This window comes from Urtica dioica, chromosome 9 (assembly GCF_054948205.1).
Source record: "Urtica dioica subsp. dioica isolate 48M chromosome 9, U.dioica_male_clone48M_v1_H2, whole genome shotgun sequence".
NCBI classification, from domain to species: domain Eukaryota; kingdom Viridiplantae; phylum Streptophyta; class Magnoliopsida; order Rosales; family Urticaceae; genus Urtica; species Urtica dioica.
In genome coordinates, this window is record NC_142764.1 from 27,132,349 (window position 1) to 27,145,582 (window position 13,234).

At 37.4% G+C, this 13,234-nt stretch overlaps 3 protein-coding genes across 3 annotated transcripts; all 3 read left to right on the plus strand.

Moving 5' to 3' along the window:
* The first annotated feature begins 1,449 nt into the window (after positions 1 to 1,449).
* LOC149386372 (BAG family molecular chaperone regulator 1-like) lies at positions 1,450 to 4,533 on the plus strand. The gene is made up of 4 exons (XM_089627422.1): positions 1,450 to 1,877; positions 2,209 to 2,465; positions 4,001 to 4,147; positions 4,262 to 4,533. The coding sequence occupies exons 1-4, from the start codon at positions 1,598 to 1,600 to the stop codon at positions 4,364 to 4,366; spliced, it is 789 nt and encodes a 262-aa protein (XP_089483548.1). The 5' UTR covers positions 1,450 to 1,597; the 3' UTR covers positions 4,367 to 4,533.
* Positions 4,534 to 5,500: 967 nt separating this feature from the next.
* On the plus strand, positions 5,501 to 7,091 carry LOC149386373 (Tetratricopeptide repeat (TPR)-like superfamily protein). Its single transcript, XM_089626907.1, has one exon. The coding sequence runs from the start codon at positions 5,635 to 5,637 to the stop codon at positions 6,895 to 6,897; it is 1,263 nt and encodes a 420-aa protein (XP_089483033.1). The 5' UTR covers positions 5,501 to 5,634; the 3' UTR covers positions 6,898 to 7,091.
* A 540-nt stretch (positions 7,092 to 7,631) lies between these two features.
* Positions 7,632 to 12,873, plus strand: BRCA1 (breast cancer susceptibility1). The gene is made up of 14 exons (XM_089627204.1): positions 7,632 to 7,734; positions 7,892 to 7,945; positions 8,043 to 8,113; positions 8,515 to 8,628; positions 9,088 to 9,407; positions 9,491 to 9,604; positions 9,715 to 10,719; positions 10,831 to 10,931; positions 11,066 to 11,252; positions 11,357 to 11,454; positions 11,553 to 11,679; positions 11,776 to 11,941; positions 12,039 to 12,157; positions 12,426 to 12,873. The coding sequence occupies exons 1-14, from the start codon at positions 7,676 to 7,678 to the stop codon at positions 12,780 to 12,782; spliced, it is 2,892 nt and encodes a 963-aa protein (XP_089483330.1). The 5' UTR covers positions 7,632 to 7,675; the 3' UTR covers positions 12,783 to 12,873.
* Positions 12,874 to 13,234: the final 361 nt, after the last annotated feature.

The window sequence follows — 13,234 nt, forward strand, 5'->3', positions numbered from 1 at the left end:
TGAGGATGTAACTAAACATGGAATCTTTGGGCCACCTTTTTTTTTTCTGATGGCTTTTGATCAATTATTTATGAACCAACTTTTGAGTTGTTTCTATTTTCTACGTATCGACACACCACAACTATCTCATGAGCTGTTCCGTCAGATGGGTTAGCTCAATTCTTTTGTTTTATTGGACTCATAATTACAAACTTATTAGATCACTACTTTTTGGTGGACTCGTATATCTTGATTTGATACATGTGCTATACTGGTTTATATACGATATACTTATAATTTTATAATACATGCAATCCATTTTGGTGTCATTGTCCTGCTTGAAAAGCGATATACATGATAAAATACATATCTAATTTGGTCAGAGATTGCTGTAATATTTGCGCCTCTGGTTAGATGCGTAGATCTAATAAAGTTACTTTTTCAGTGTCTTGGATTTTTTTTTAAAATGTTCGTTAGATTGCGACAAAAACAATAAATTTAAATAAATAAATCTAGTGATCACGTGTTGATAAAAATTTCAATATAATGTTTAACGTACGTAATCACGGACTATTATGAATATATGTTTTTAAACGAGTTTATTTAGCAGCTGCAAATTAATAAGGAAGTAGATAAAACTTAAACTACCAATCCGCTTATTTTTTAATATCTTTTTGCTACAAAATTTGTACGATGATATCACTTTCAAGCCTAGTCTGGTCCTTAAAGTATTATGAGCATGTGAGGAGTCACGAAGATTGAGAAAAAAAAAATATATATAATAGACGACAAACAAATTAATAAACTTAAAAAAAGTTTAAGACATAGTTTTCGATAGTTTTATTATGTTTTTTAATGGTGCTTCAAATGATCGATTTCTAATTATCAATACGCGACTCCGAAGGTCCGGAGGTAAACAAAGAGTAAATAAACAAAATCACTATATATTTTTCCCTATTTCATTAAATTTCCATTTGTTAAGACTCTGTTTTCCCCTCGTAACAACAAAATTATTACAAGCCAAATCAACACGACGCTCTTATAACATCAGATAAAAAAGAAAGAAAGAGAAAAGAAATAGTGATCGTATATATCTTTTGAGGTCCTATATCATAACATTTATTTTTTACCCACTTGACTTGCACAATATGTAAATCAATAATACTACCATACTTACGCAAGACATGCATAAAAAAATTAATCAAACAATCTATTTGACATTTTAAACATTTATAAAAAAAAAAGTAAAATAAAAATTTCCTCTCTCTCTCTCGCGCGCGCGTTGAATTGGTTGGTTAATTGGCCGTTTCAACGAAGTGTCGGCACAAGCTTTCTCTCTTCTTAGCTGTGACTCATCAAAACCAGAAATAGCCAACCACGTGTCCACTTCTAATTGGCTTAGGAGTACCCGCTCAGTATTCGAATCGAACAAAACCCTCAGAGTCACATCCCATATATACTATATATATTAAAAACAACCCTGCCTCAACTAGTATACGGCACTACAGACATACTACTTGTGTCGGTGACAAAAAAAATAATTCCAAAATGAGCCAATAAAAAAAAAAAAAAAAACCATCACTCTCTCGGCGATTCCAAATTAGGCAAGGGAATAAGTATGATGAAGATGAAGAGCACGTTGAGTGTTCTTCACGCGCCGTCGTTTGGGATAATGAGCGACTACGCGACGAGCAGTACGGCGTCGTCTTCTTCATCGTCGTCGTCGAGTCCGAGGAACAACGAGGACGCCAAGTGGGAGATGAGGCCCGGTGGAATGTTGGTCCAGAAGAGACAGTTTTCCGGCCCGGAGCCCGATTCGCCGGCCCCCAAAATCCGACTCCGAGTCGCTTTCGGTGCCGTACGGTTCGAGATATCAGTCAGCTCTCAGGCCACTTTCGGTAATGCATATTATTGTCACATAAAAAGTATTAGGTCTAATAATTAAAAAAAAAAAAGCTGTGCATGGTATTTTTGTAGTGCAAGAAATGTACGTAGGTTTCTATAAATGGTAATCCTCAAAATTTCCGTTGGTTTTGCTCGCCGAATAATCGTCCGTTGAAGGTGGATTCTTGCTGAAATATGGAATAACAAAATTGATTTAAAAAAATAAAAAAAAGAGTTCGTATTTAATTTAGGAGTTAATTAAAAAATGGTAAGCGATCGATGGATTGATGACGAGTGCGTTAGGTTGACTTAATCGCGGGTCAAACTGTTGACTTTGTTGCTCAGGCGAGGTGAAGAAGCTTGTGACGGCGGAGACTGGGCTTCGTCCGTCGGAGCAGAGGGTGATGTTCAAAGGGAGAGAGAGGATGAACGGCGAGTTTTTGGACGGTTGTGGGGTCAAAGATCGGTCAAAGCTGGTTGTGACGGAGGATCCGGCGAGTATTGAGAGGAGATTCGTCGAGAGTCGCCGGAATTCCAAGATCCAAGCGGCTTGGCGCGCCATTTCTGACATTTCCTTGGAGCTTGATAAGCTCGCCGACCAGGTACGTGTGTGACGTCATAAACCATGCATTTTATATAACATATTGCTTTTACCAAAAAAAAAAAAGGAAGAAACAAAAAAAGACAACTAATTTAGTAGCTAGTACACATGATAATGATGATTCTTAATGGTTTCGTAATTTATTAGCGATCATAAAGTTATACATATAATCCTTGTCAGTCTCTTGCGATTCGCTGGTTATTAAGGTAAGACAATGCGGGCCATAAGATCCATGTTCTGTGATTTATTGGGTTTATTTTTCATTGACACACACAGCCAGTTCTCACAACACTTTATATCGAGTATTTTGTTGGCTTGGCCAGAATATGTGGTATTACTATTAAGTAAAATGATGTGTGATAAGCAAAAATATCAGCATAAATCAATATAGAAATCTGGTAGGTGTATTTATTCAATGTTTTTTTTTTTTTTTTATCTGAGTATTTATTCAATGTTTCATTTACTTATTGTTTAAAGTTTAAAGCAAGTAGACGAGTAGTCTAATACGTCAACGCACTCACACTTGTGAGACCCACCTACCTTGTTATGAGAGTATTAGCGTTATCATTATTGAATAACATTTTGCATTGTAAATGGGCCGGTCGAATTTGGTTTGACTCGCTCCTCTTGGACTTCATACCACGTATTATTTACTGTCTAGCTACTGACTTTTCAAAAATAGATTTATATATTTTATTAAATATTAATTGTCTATAATTTTTTTACTACGTATATATAATTTTTTATTTAGTTTATTTTTGTTGTTATATATATATATATATATATATATTTTTACTCTTTACGGTTCTATTAATCTTTATTACTAACATATTCATTAAGAATAAGGGCTCTTATATTTTATTATTATATTGTAGGAGAACTAGGCGTATAGGTAATTTATTATCTTCAAATCATAACATAACTAATTATAAGAAAATATCTCAAATTCAAACGACATTGTACTATAGGAAAGTTAGGGTAGTAAAATGGCATTAATTGCCCCTCCCTTTGGGATGATAAGCTTTGATGCTTTTTTTCATGTTTTTCGCATAGTAATAACTAATATCCCATATTTAAATAATTTTACACAAAAAAATAAACATTAATGTAGAAATAAACTTAGAATAATTGGGCATAAATGCTTATCTCTAAAAATCATAAATGCTTATCGCTAAAAATATTTGACAAATATGTCCAAACCTAAGCAAATTATGGGTTATGCTATATTTGTTATATTTAAGTAGTTAAAAATATTTTAACTGGGAGTAAATATCTAACCATTTCAAAATATATGTTCATATATTTTACTGTTCATTATTTTGGAGAGAATCTGGACATGTTATAAAGTTAGATTTTAAAAGAATATTAAGGTTATATACCCAATACAATTTTTTTTTATCATTCAACAGCTGAGTCAATACTCAATATCATTTTTTTTAAGCACACTACGGGCAAATATTACATCTTATGTATAAACGATTCAATATTATCAATAAGTATATGCATTTGATTTTGTAGTAACTAATATATTTACAGGTGGCAGCAGTCGAAAAATCAATATCAAAAGGCGTGAAAGTGTGTGAAGTTCAAATCACAACACTGACTGAAATGCTCATGAGACAAGCAATCAAGCTCGATGCTATTCCCGCCGAAGGAGATGCTTCTAAGCAGAAATTTTTGCATGTAATTATCGTAAATTTAATTTCTTTTACGATCCTCAATTATATATGTAACATTTAATAATTACAAATTTCAAGCTATATTAAACACGTAACTCTTTGATTGACTAATTTGCAGGGCAAAAGGGTTCAAAAGTGCGTGGAAAGCCTCGACGTTCTGAAGATATCAAACGCAAGACTAAAGCATATCGTTGTGACCACTAAATGGGAGATCTTTGAATAGTATAAACTTTTTTTTTCTTTTCACCTGCCTTTATAATGCATATATGTAATTTATGATATACAATTTATTTCGTTCATTCGTCTCATTTTGATTGATTGTTAGAAATCGTAGGCGTGAAGAGTTAAACGTTAGAATTATTTTGCTCATTCTACTATTTCGTACTAGAAGTCTAGTAGATCCCTTCGTGTATGTTGAGTTCTTCTTGTATTACTAGTCGGTAATTTATATGTTTGGTTGATCTGTCATTCGGGTGATCTACGTCCACACAACTTGCATCATGTTCCCTTAAATAATTTATAATTAAAAAAAAAACTTATCCATCCACACTTATAGTTTTAGTTAAAAATTAATTGACGTCAACTTATGCCTACACCCCAAAGACGAAGCCAGGAATCTCATTCAGGAGGGACAAATACATTTTATAATGTAGATAATTTTTTTTTCATTCGTCCTTAAAAGAAATAATAAGTATTTTAAAAACAAAGAAAATAAATAATACTACAGTTGACCTCGCCGAGTACTCATGTGTTGAAATAAAAAATATATTTCTCAATGTATGCAAAAAAAGACGAAACCAAGAATCTCATCCAAGGGGTTAATACATTTATAATGTATATAATTTATTTTCATCTGTCCATGCGAAATCATACGTCTTATTTTTTGAGCAATAAATTTGTATACTTCATTCTAAATTTGTTTTCAAATTAATATCAGATTTTAGTGTTAAATCATAGGAAAATTGACAGCAATAGCACCATTTGCTTGTCACATATAAAAAATAAATCAAAACTCAAATATTGACATGTTTAGTATAAAGTGTGTCACGAAATCAACCCAGTCCATACCGATTTAATATTAGATATGTCAATATTTAGATTTTGATTGATTTTTGATAAGCGATAAACAATTGATATTATTGATGTTAATTTTCCTAAATCATACGGAAATATTAGACAAGAGAAAAAAAAGAAAGCGGAAAGGAAGATAAATATTTTATGTAAACCCATTAATTCCATTTTTTTCCCAACAAACGACAAGTAAATACACTAAACGACAAGATAAGTGGGATTGTATAAGCAGCGTTTAACCCGGGAGATGAAGAGACATACTGAGACCGACCGATGCTCTGGAAGTCAACTTCGCAGCTCAACAATACCGTCGTCGAAAAATGCATTTCTCTCCTACGTTCGTGCGCTTCTTCGCCCTCAAAGCTTACCCAAATCCACGCCTTCGCTATCCGACGCGGCGTCTCTCTCGCCGACGCCGACATGGCCAAACACCTCATCTTCGCCGCCGTGACTCTCTCCATTCCCATGCCGTACTCCCATAGACTGTTCTCTCTCGTCGAGAAGCCCAACGTGTTCGCGTGGAACACTATGATCAGAGGCTACGCCGAGACCCACGATCCTTCGCCGGCCGTGGAGCTTTACCGCCGAATGCGAGCTTCTCCGGCGACCCGACCCGACACGCACAGCTTCCCGTTCGTCTTGAAGGCCGTGGCCAAGCTGAGGGACGTCCGAGAGGGCGAGAAGATTCACTCGGTCTGCGTCAAGAACGGGTTTGTCTCTCTGGTGTTTGTCCAGAACGCGCTGCTTCACATGTACGCGTGCTGTGGCCGGTCCGAGAGCGCGCACAAGGTGTTCGACGAAATGCCGCTGAGAGACCTCGTCGCTTGGAACACGGTGATCAACGGGTTTGCGCTGAACGGGAAGCCCGACGAGGCTTTGGTTCTGTTCAGCGAGATGGGCCGCTCGGGGAATCTCGTTCCGGATGGGTTCACGATGGTGAGCCTCCTCTCGGCCTGCGCCGAGCTCGGAGCCTTGGCGCTGGGCCGGCGGGCCCACGCGTTCATGGTCAAAGCCGGGCTCGACTCGAACGTGATCGCGGTCAACGCTTTGTTGGACCTCTACGCGAAATGCGGTTCCGCCGAGGAAGCCGAGAGGGTCTTCGCCGGGATGAGCGAGAGGAGCGTGGTGACGTGGAGCTCTCTGATCGTCGGTTTGGCCGTGAACGGGTTCGGCCGAGAAGCCCTCGGATACTTCCGAGACTTCGAGAGTCAACGGCTCGTCCCGAGCGAGGTCACCTTCGTCGGAGTCCTCTACGCCTGCGCTCACTGCGGATATGTCGAGAGAGGGCTCGGATACTTCCGGAAGATGAGGGAGGATTACGGGATCGCCCCCGGGATAGAGCACCACGGCTGCGTGGTTGATTTGTTGGGCCGGGCCGGTTTGGTCCGCAAGGCTTACGAGTTCATCCGAAACATGCCAACGAAGCCCAACGCGGTGATTTGGAGGACTTTGCTCGGGGCTTGCACGCTCCACGGGGAATCGGTCCTCGCTGAGCTGGCGAGGGCCGAGCTGGAAGGGCTCGAGCCCGGCCACAGCGGGGACTACGTGCTTCTCTCGAACCTCTACGCGTCGGAGAGCCGTTGGACAGAGGCTCAGAGGGTGAGACGAGCGATGCAGAGCCACGGTGTTTGGAAAACTCCCTCGTTGAGCTCCGAGATCGGGCAAGTGGGTCTCGTCCGATGATCGAGATTTGACGAAATGTTTGCTAAGAAAAAAAAATTGAAACATTCAATGCATTTTCCTCCATGGTTCTTTTAGAGAGAACATTTTTGCTACGAATTTTGTAAATAATTAGAAGGCCAGAGGTATGCTGAATCAACAATAATAATTAAAATTCGAAACTTTAAAGTTCGTTAGGAATTCTTAGTTCGGGCTCGGATCGGATGTATTATATTTTGTGTGTAATCATAATCTTTTGTTAATATTTTATATTAGGGTGTCATTGCAATTAAGTGATTCAAATGAATAGATTTGCAAAAGTGTGTCTAAAATTTGTGAAATAGTCAAAATATATAAAAATCAAATATATAAATAAATACCAAGTTTTAATATATTCTTTTTTACTATGGAAATCTTTTGAAATTACTATTTTAGTAATCAATTAATTTCACATGTCTATTTTCTATAATTTTCTATTCAACCAAGTAACTATAGTTGTCAAGAATTGAAATTTATAATAAACATATTTACAAATAAAATAAAAAGGAAGGAAAATGGAATTTAATGCTCTATTTCTTGAATTATTAACCCGCCTTTTACAGAAAGGCGGTGAAAGTTTAGGCGCGAATTGGAATTTGGCGGACTACAAATTCATTTAAAAAGAAACAACACACACACACTCATTGGTTTTGTTTTGTTATATCTTCATCGGCGTTTTAAAGGATTCCGTCTCTATTAGTTCCCTCTCTCTCTCTCTCTCTCTCTCTCTCTCTGTTCTGATCGGAATAGGAAAACGTAAAAAATGGCGGCAGATCCGTATCACCTCGAGAAAATGGGCAGAGAGCTCAAATGTCCTATTTGGTAATCTATCTTTTTGGATCTGCGTTTGTCATCTCAGATAGTCTAGGCAAATCAGTATCTAGGGTTTTTTCCTCCGGGACCCAAATAAACTGCTGCGATTTCGCTCCTACAATGTGTGAACCGATTTAATTTATGAATTATCTTCATATTTTCGCAGTTTGAGTCTGCTGAATTCGGCTGTTTCGCTGAACTGCAATCATGTGTTTTGCGAGTAAGTCTCTGCGAATTGTCTGCAACGAATATACTTGTATTTTAGCGGTCAGTACTACTTGTCGCTCTTAGCTATTGATTGTTTGTTTCTGTTTCAGTTCTTGTATCGCGAAATCGATGAAATCAGATTCCGACTGTCCTGTCTGCAAAGTTCCGTACCGTCGTAGAGGTATTTCAATGATTTTAAGCTACAAAAAAAAAGCACTTGACTGTTGCACTGTTGAAATGTTATGCCGTATGTCAGGCTTAGCGTCATTAGGGTTTCAAAGTTTTGTTTCGTTCATATCATATGATTAAACTCGTCTGATGATCTCAAGTAAGAGAGAATATTTTATCAAGAATTACGTGGTATCAAGATTGGGGATAAACACAAGAAGTTGCAAAAGCTCTGAAACAATTGGTATTAAAATTAAAAAAAAAAAGAGTTACATGGTATCTCAAGTAAGAGAGAATTTGTTATCTAGAATTACATGGTATCAAGCTTGGGGATAAACACAAGAACTTGCAAAAGCTCTGAAACAATTGGTATTAAATAAAAAAATAGAACTAAATATGGTGTCGTTTTTGCAGAGGTTCGTCCAGCTCCTCACATGGATAACTTGGTTAGCATCTACAAAAGCATGGAAACATCTTCGGGCATGAACATTTTTATCACTCAGAATGTGTCTTCCACTAAATTGTCGGGTATAATTCTACATGTACTTCGTGGGCTAAGTATAAATGCAAATGCATATCAATATTGTATTGTTTTCCAAGCGATGTCACCAGACTGGTATCGAAGTGCAGTCGATATATCAATTTTTTTTTTCTTTCCTTTTTGTGAATTTTAGTATAACAGTATCATAACGATGTTCTTCCTTTCCTTCTGCGATGTTACTATGCTTCTACTAGTTCTCATTATTTCAAATGACGGTGTATTGATTTAATGATTATACATGTGCAATTCTCCACAAGTTGTGGTAAAATTAAGTCAAGGCGGGCTTATTTTATAAGCATGTGATTTGAACGCTGGCCACTGTATTAATCCGATTTATTGTATAAGAATACGAGTTACACACACACACGTACACTAAGCACAAAGTTCCTCAGATTACCTTCAACCAAAGTCTTACGTTTTATTTTTTATTTTTAATGCACACGCAGATGGAAATCTGCAAGCAGAAGATTCTGCTCATATAAGACCTTCATTTCCGACGAAGAAAAGGGTTCAGGTGCCACAAACGCAATCTCAAGGTGGCATAAGTGAAACTGTTGTTAAATTATCTGAAAACGGCTCAAGAGCTCAAAAGTCTAATACAGACGAGGGAGGAGAGCCTGGTCTGTCACCTTTTTTTTGGTTAAGGGATGAAGAGAATGTAGAAGATTTAAGCCAGATCAGTGGTAAGAGTCCATTCCATGATGTGCCGTTTCCGGATGTTCCCACCTTCAGCGATATAAAGGAATCTGATGATGAAACCCTAGATGTGAGCACGTTTTAGAGCTATATTGGAAAATTTTGTTTTTAAACCTCTCTTCTGTGCCTGATCACTGTTTTTAATCTTATTAGAGAGAAGAGGTTGGTAAACGCACAAATCTGCCAGATATGTTTGACAGTGAAATGTTTGAATGGACGCAAAGAGCTTGCTCCCCTGAGCTTTGTTCTAGTCCATTTAAGACACAGGTACGGAATTGCAATAAAGCCATGTTTTTTTTTTTATCTCATTCGTGAATTCTCTTTAAGTTGCCAAAACTGTGGAAATTTCCAGACTACTGAATCAAGTTGTAATGCAGGTTGCTGATACTAACGTAACCAAAGAGAAAGACTTGAAAAAAGCTTCGAATGACAGGAAAAAAGGCAAAAGAGTGCTCGCTAAAAACATGAAATCGATGAATGCAAGACATGGTCTACGCAGTATTTCAACTAGAGGAACTGGCAATTCTAATGAATTCAGCTGTAAGAAGAGAGGTCAAAAGGCAACAGAAACAGTTGGAACAACATGTTCTGTGAAAGACATCGATCCTGAACTTGAAATCATTAGAGATTCACTTTCTTTGAAAGACATCGATCCTGAACTTGAAATCATTAGAGATTCGGATGAGAGAACCCCAGCAATGTACAAGGCTCGCAAAAGGAATTCAAAAGTTCAATTTTCTGATGTTGGAACAAAGCGAAGACATGAAAATGTTTGCGCTGATGACCGTGGAAAAAGCTTGGTCGCTGACTCTCCCGCTTCCGCAGGAAAAAAGAAAAGACGCAAAGATGAAAATACATATGTGAAATCTGGAAGAAACAGCAAAAAGATCCATACCAGCAATCAGCTAGAGTACCATGTGGAATCAGAAAAAGTGTTGGAATCCGATGCGAATCATTTTGGAGAAGCTTCAATTGAGCAAACTTTAACGAATAAGGACACTATAGCTCAGTTATCAAATTTGTTGGTGCCCCTGGCTTGTAAAGATAAGGCATCTGAGTCCAAGAACAAGTCTGGAAAACTAACTAGACAATCTAACTCAGGTGATGGATCAAGGAGTAAAAGAATCTCCAAAATATCAAGTAAAAGCAGTTCTAAGGAGGGCATATCTGATGAAGTTCAAGCTGCTCATGTCAACAATATTTACACACTTGAAACCCGAACTACTGGAAATATTCAGAAAAATGTGTATACTAAAAGTTTGGCTGATCCATTAAACGTGAAGAAATTTCCATGTCAAACTAATGACGCAGTATTGCAGAGATGCGGGAACAATCTTGGTAAAATCCAATGTGCTTTTTGCCTTTCATCACAAGACTCTGAGGTGTGTGCCCAATCTTATTTTCTATGTGATGTAACACCCAGTCTTTCTGCATCATTTTAAGGCATTCATGTTTTTAAGTTTCTATTGATATTTTGCAACCCTTAATTACAGGCTTCGGGAGAGATGGTTCACTACTACAATGGCAGACCTGTAGCGGCTGATTACAAAGGGGGTTCTAAGATTATACATTCACATAGGAATTGTACTGAATGGTAAAACTAACTTTGTGCTTTAAAATTTGTTTCTCATATAATATATGTGTATTGGGGGGCTTTTATCTTTCACGTTTATATTGGCATAAGGCACCTCTTAATTTTTATTTATTTATAAATGTTTTTACCTTAAGGGCTCCCAATGTATATTTTGAAGACGATGTTGCTATCAATCTTGAAGCGGAATTAGTTAGAAGCCGGAAAATCAAATGTAGTTGCTGTGGAGTCAAAGGTGCTGCTCTTGGTTGTTATGATAAGAGTTGTCGCAAGAGTTTTCATGTTACATGTGCCAAGTTGATGCCTCAATGCCGATGGGATATGGTGTGTATAGAGAAAAACTTTGAGCTGAGATTTTACTGAATGTACTATCAATTTTTTTTTGTTAAAATTATTATTATTTTCTTACTTTGTTGGTTGCATTCCAGGATAACTTTGTCATGCTGTGCCCTCTGCATCCCTCTATTAATTTTCCCAGTGAAAATTTGCAATCTCAGGCTAGGGCGAGCAAGTGTAATACGATTAAGTAAGTAGGCCTTGACAAAGCTCTAATGATTCACAAGAGCTTAACGTTTCTATACGGAAACATCACTCTCATGTGTGTCTATTTTCTTTCTTTTCTAGGCAATCTAGTGCTCAACATAATAATGTGGCTGTTAAGCATGATCTTGGTACCTCAACATGCTGGGGCTCTTCTGGATTCTCCAGAAAATGTGTCCTTACTTGTTCAGCTCTCACGGATTCAGAGAGGGTAAGCAAGCCACTATATAGTGGTTCATTTGTTCTATCTTGTGGATACATAAATTTGTAAGTTTGCCTCTCATTCTTCATGGATTTGTAACTGCAGGAAATAGTTTCCGAATTTGAGAGAATCTCTGGGATTTCAGTGTCAAAGAAATGGAAGTCAAGTGTCACCCACGTTATTGCATCAACGGATGAAAATGGAGCATGCAAAAGAACCCTCAAAGTTATGATGGGGATATTGGATGGGAAGTGGATACTAAGCATCAAATGTGAGCCGTGTACTTTATACTAAAATATTTCTTATCTACACCTAACAATTTTAAGAAATTTTTTTTTTCTTTTCTCACCCATTTCTTTTTTAAATAGGGATTCAAGCGTGCATAGAGGCCATGAAACTAGTTGATGAGAAGTCTTTTGAAATTACTTCCGACACTCATGGAATTAGGGGCGGTCCTCAACTTGGGAGACTGAGGGTCCAGAGCAAGGTTGATTCTATAACGTCTTTGACTTGTTTAACTGAATATACAATCTATGTTCCAGATGTACCCCTTTGCCATAATTTAAGAGTATCTTTACTTGAGTTTCTTTTTGGTTGCCATACTGACCTTTTAAAGTGGCTTAGTCCCAAAGCTTCCTACTATTCTGTTCGATTACTATTTTCCTTTACCATTGGAGAAGATAGGATAATAGCAGATCAGTGTTTTGCATTGTATTTACACTCAACCCGTTATTTATGAACTCTTTTCTATGCAGCTTCCAAAGCTATTTGATGGTTTCAAATTTTACTTCATGGGCGAGTTTGTAACTTCTTACAAAGGCTATCTTCGTGACCTAATAACTTCTGCTGGAGGGACTATTCTACAGAGGAGACCTGTTTCTGGGTATCAGAACGACTTATCGTCCGCTTCATCTACATGTCAAACCTTCATCATATACAGCCTCGAGCCACCTGATCAGAGCGGACCCGCCATCAACATGGATGCGATATTTGATCACAGGCGTCGAGATGCAGAGACTGTCGCACGTTCATCAGAAGCCAAAGTTGTTACCAATTCATGGGTTTTGAACTCCATTGCTGCTTGCAAGGTACAGAGTCTTGGGATGCTGTAGTATGTACATATACAAAACTAGTCATCGTTCTGAGAATAATTTATCCTTTTGAAACCTGAATGTGGTCCTGTGAGGAATCAAGTATTTTGGAGATGACTATTTTTGTTCTTTTGCTTTTAAATGGCATATGTAATTGTTTCCCTAATTGCAAATAGTGCAAAACAAAGACATCAATTAAATCGCATGCTTAAGCTTAAATAAGACGGCAATAAACTATAATAAAAATGTAATTGTAGATACTAGATCTGTAGGGCCACAAAATAACGTAAGACAAACTCAAAGCAGAGTAATAACAAACGGAATTATATTATGGCAGACAATTACCAGAAATAAAAAGTAAATATAATGACCACTCTTGAAAACAAAAGATGATTAAATGCTTGACAGTGCATGGTGAATGATGTGTTAACAAAGGTAGTACCCTTTTTTGTTCAAGCAACCTTTTTCTGTTT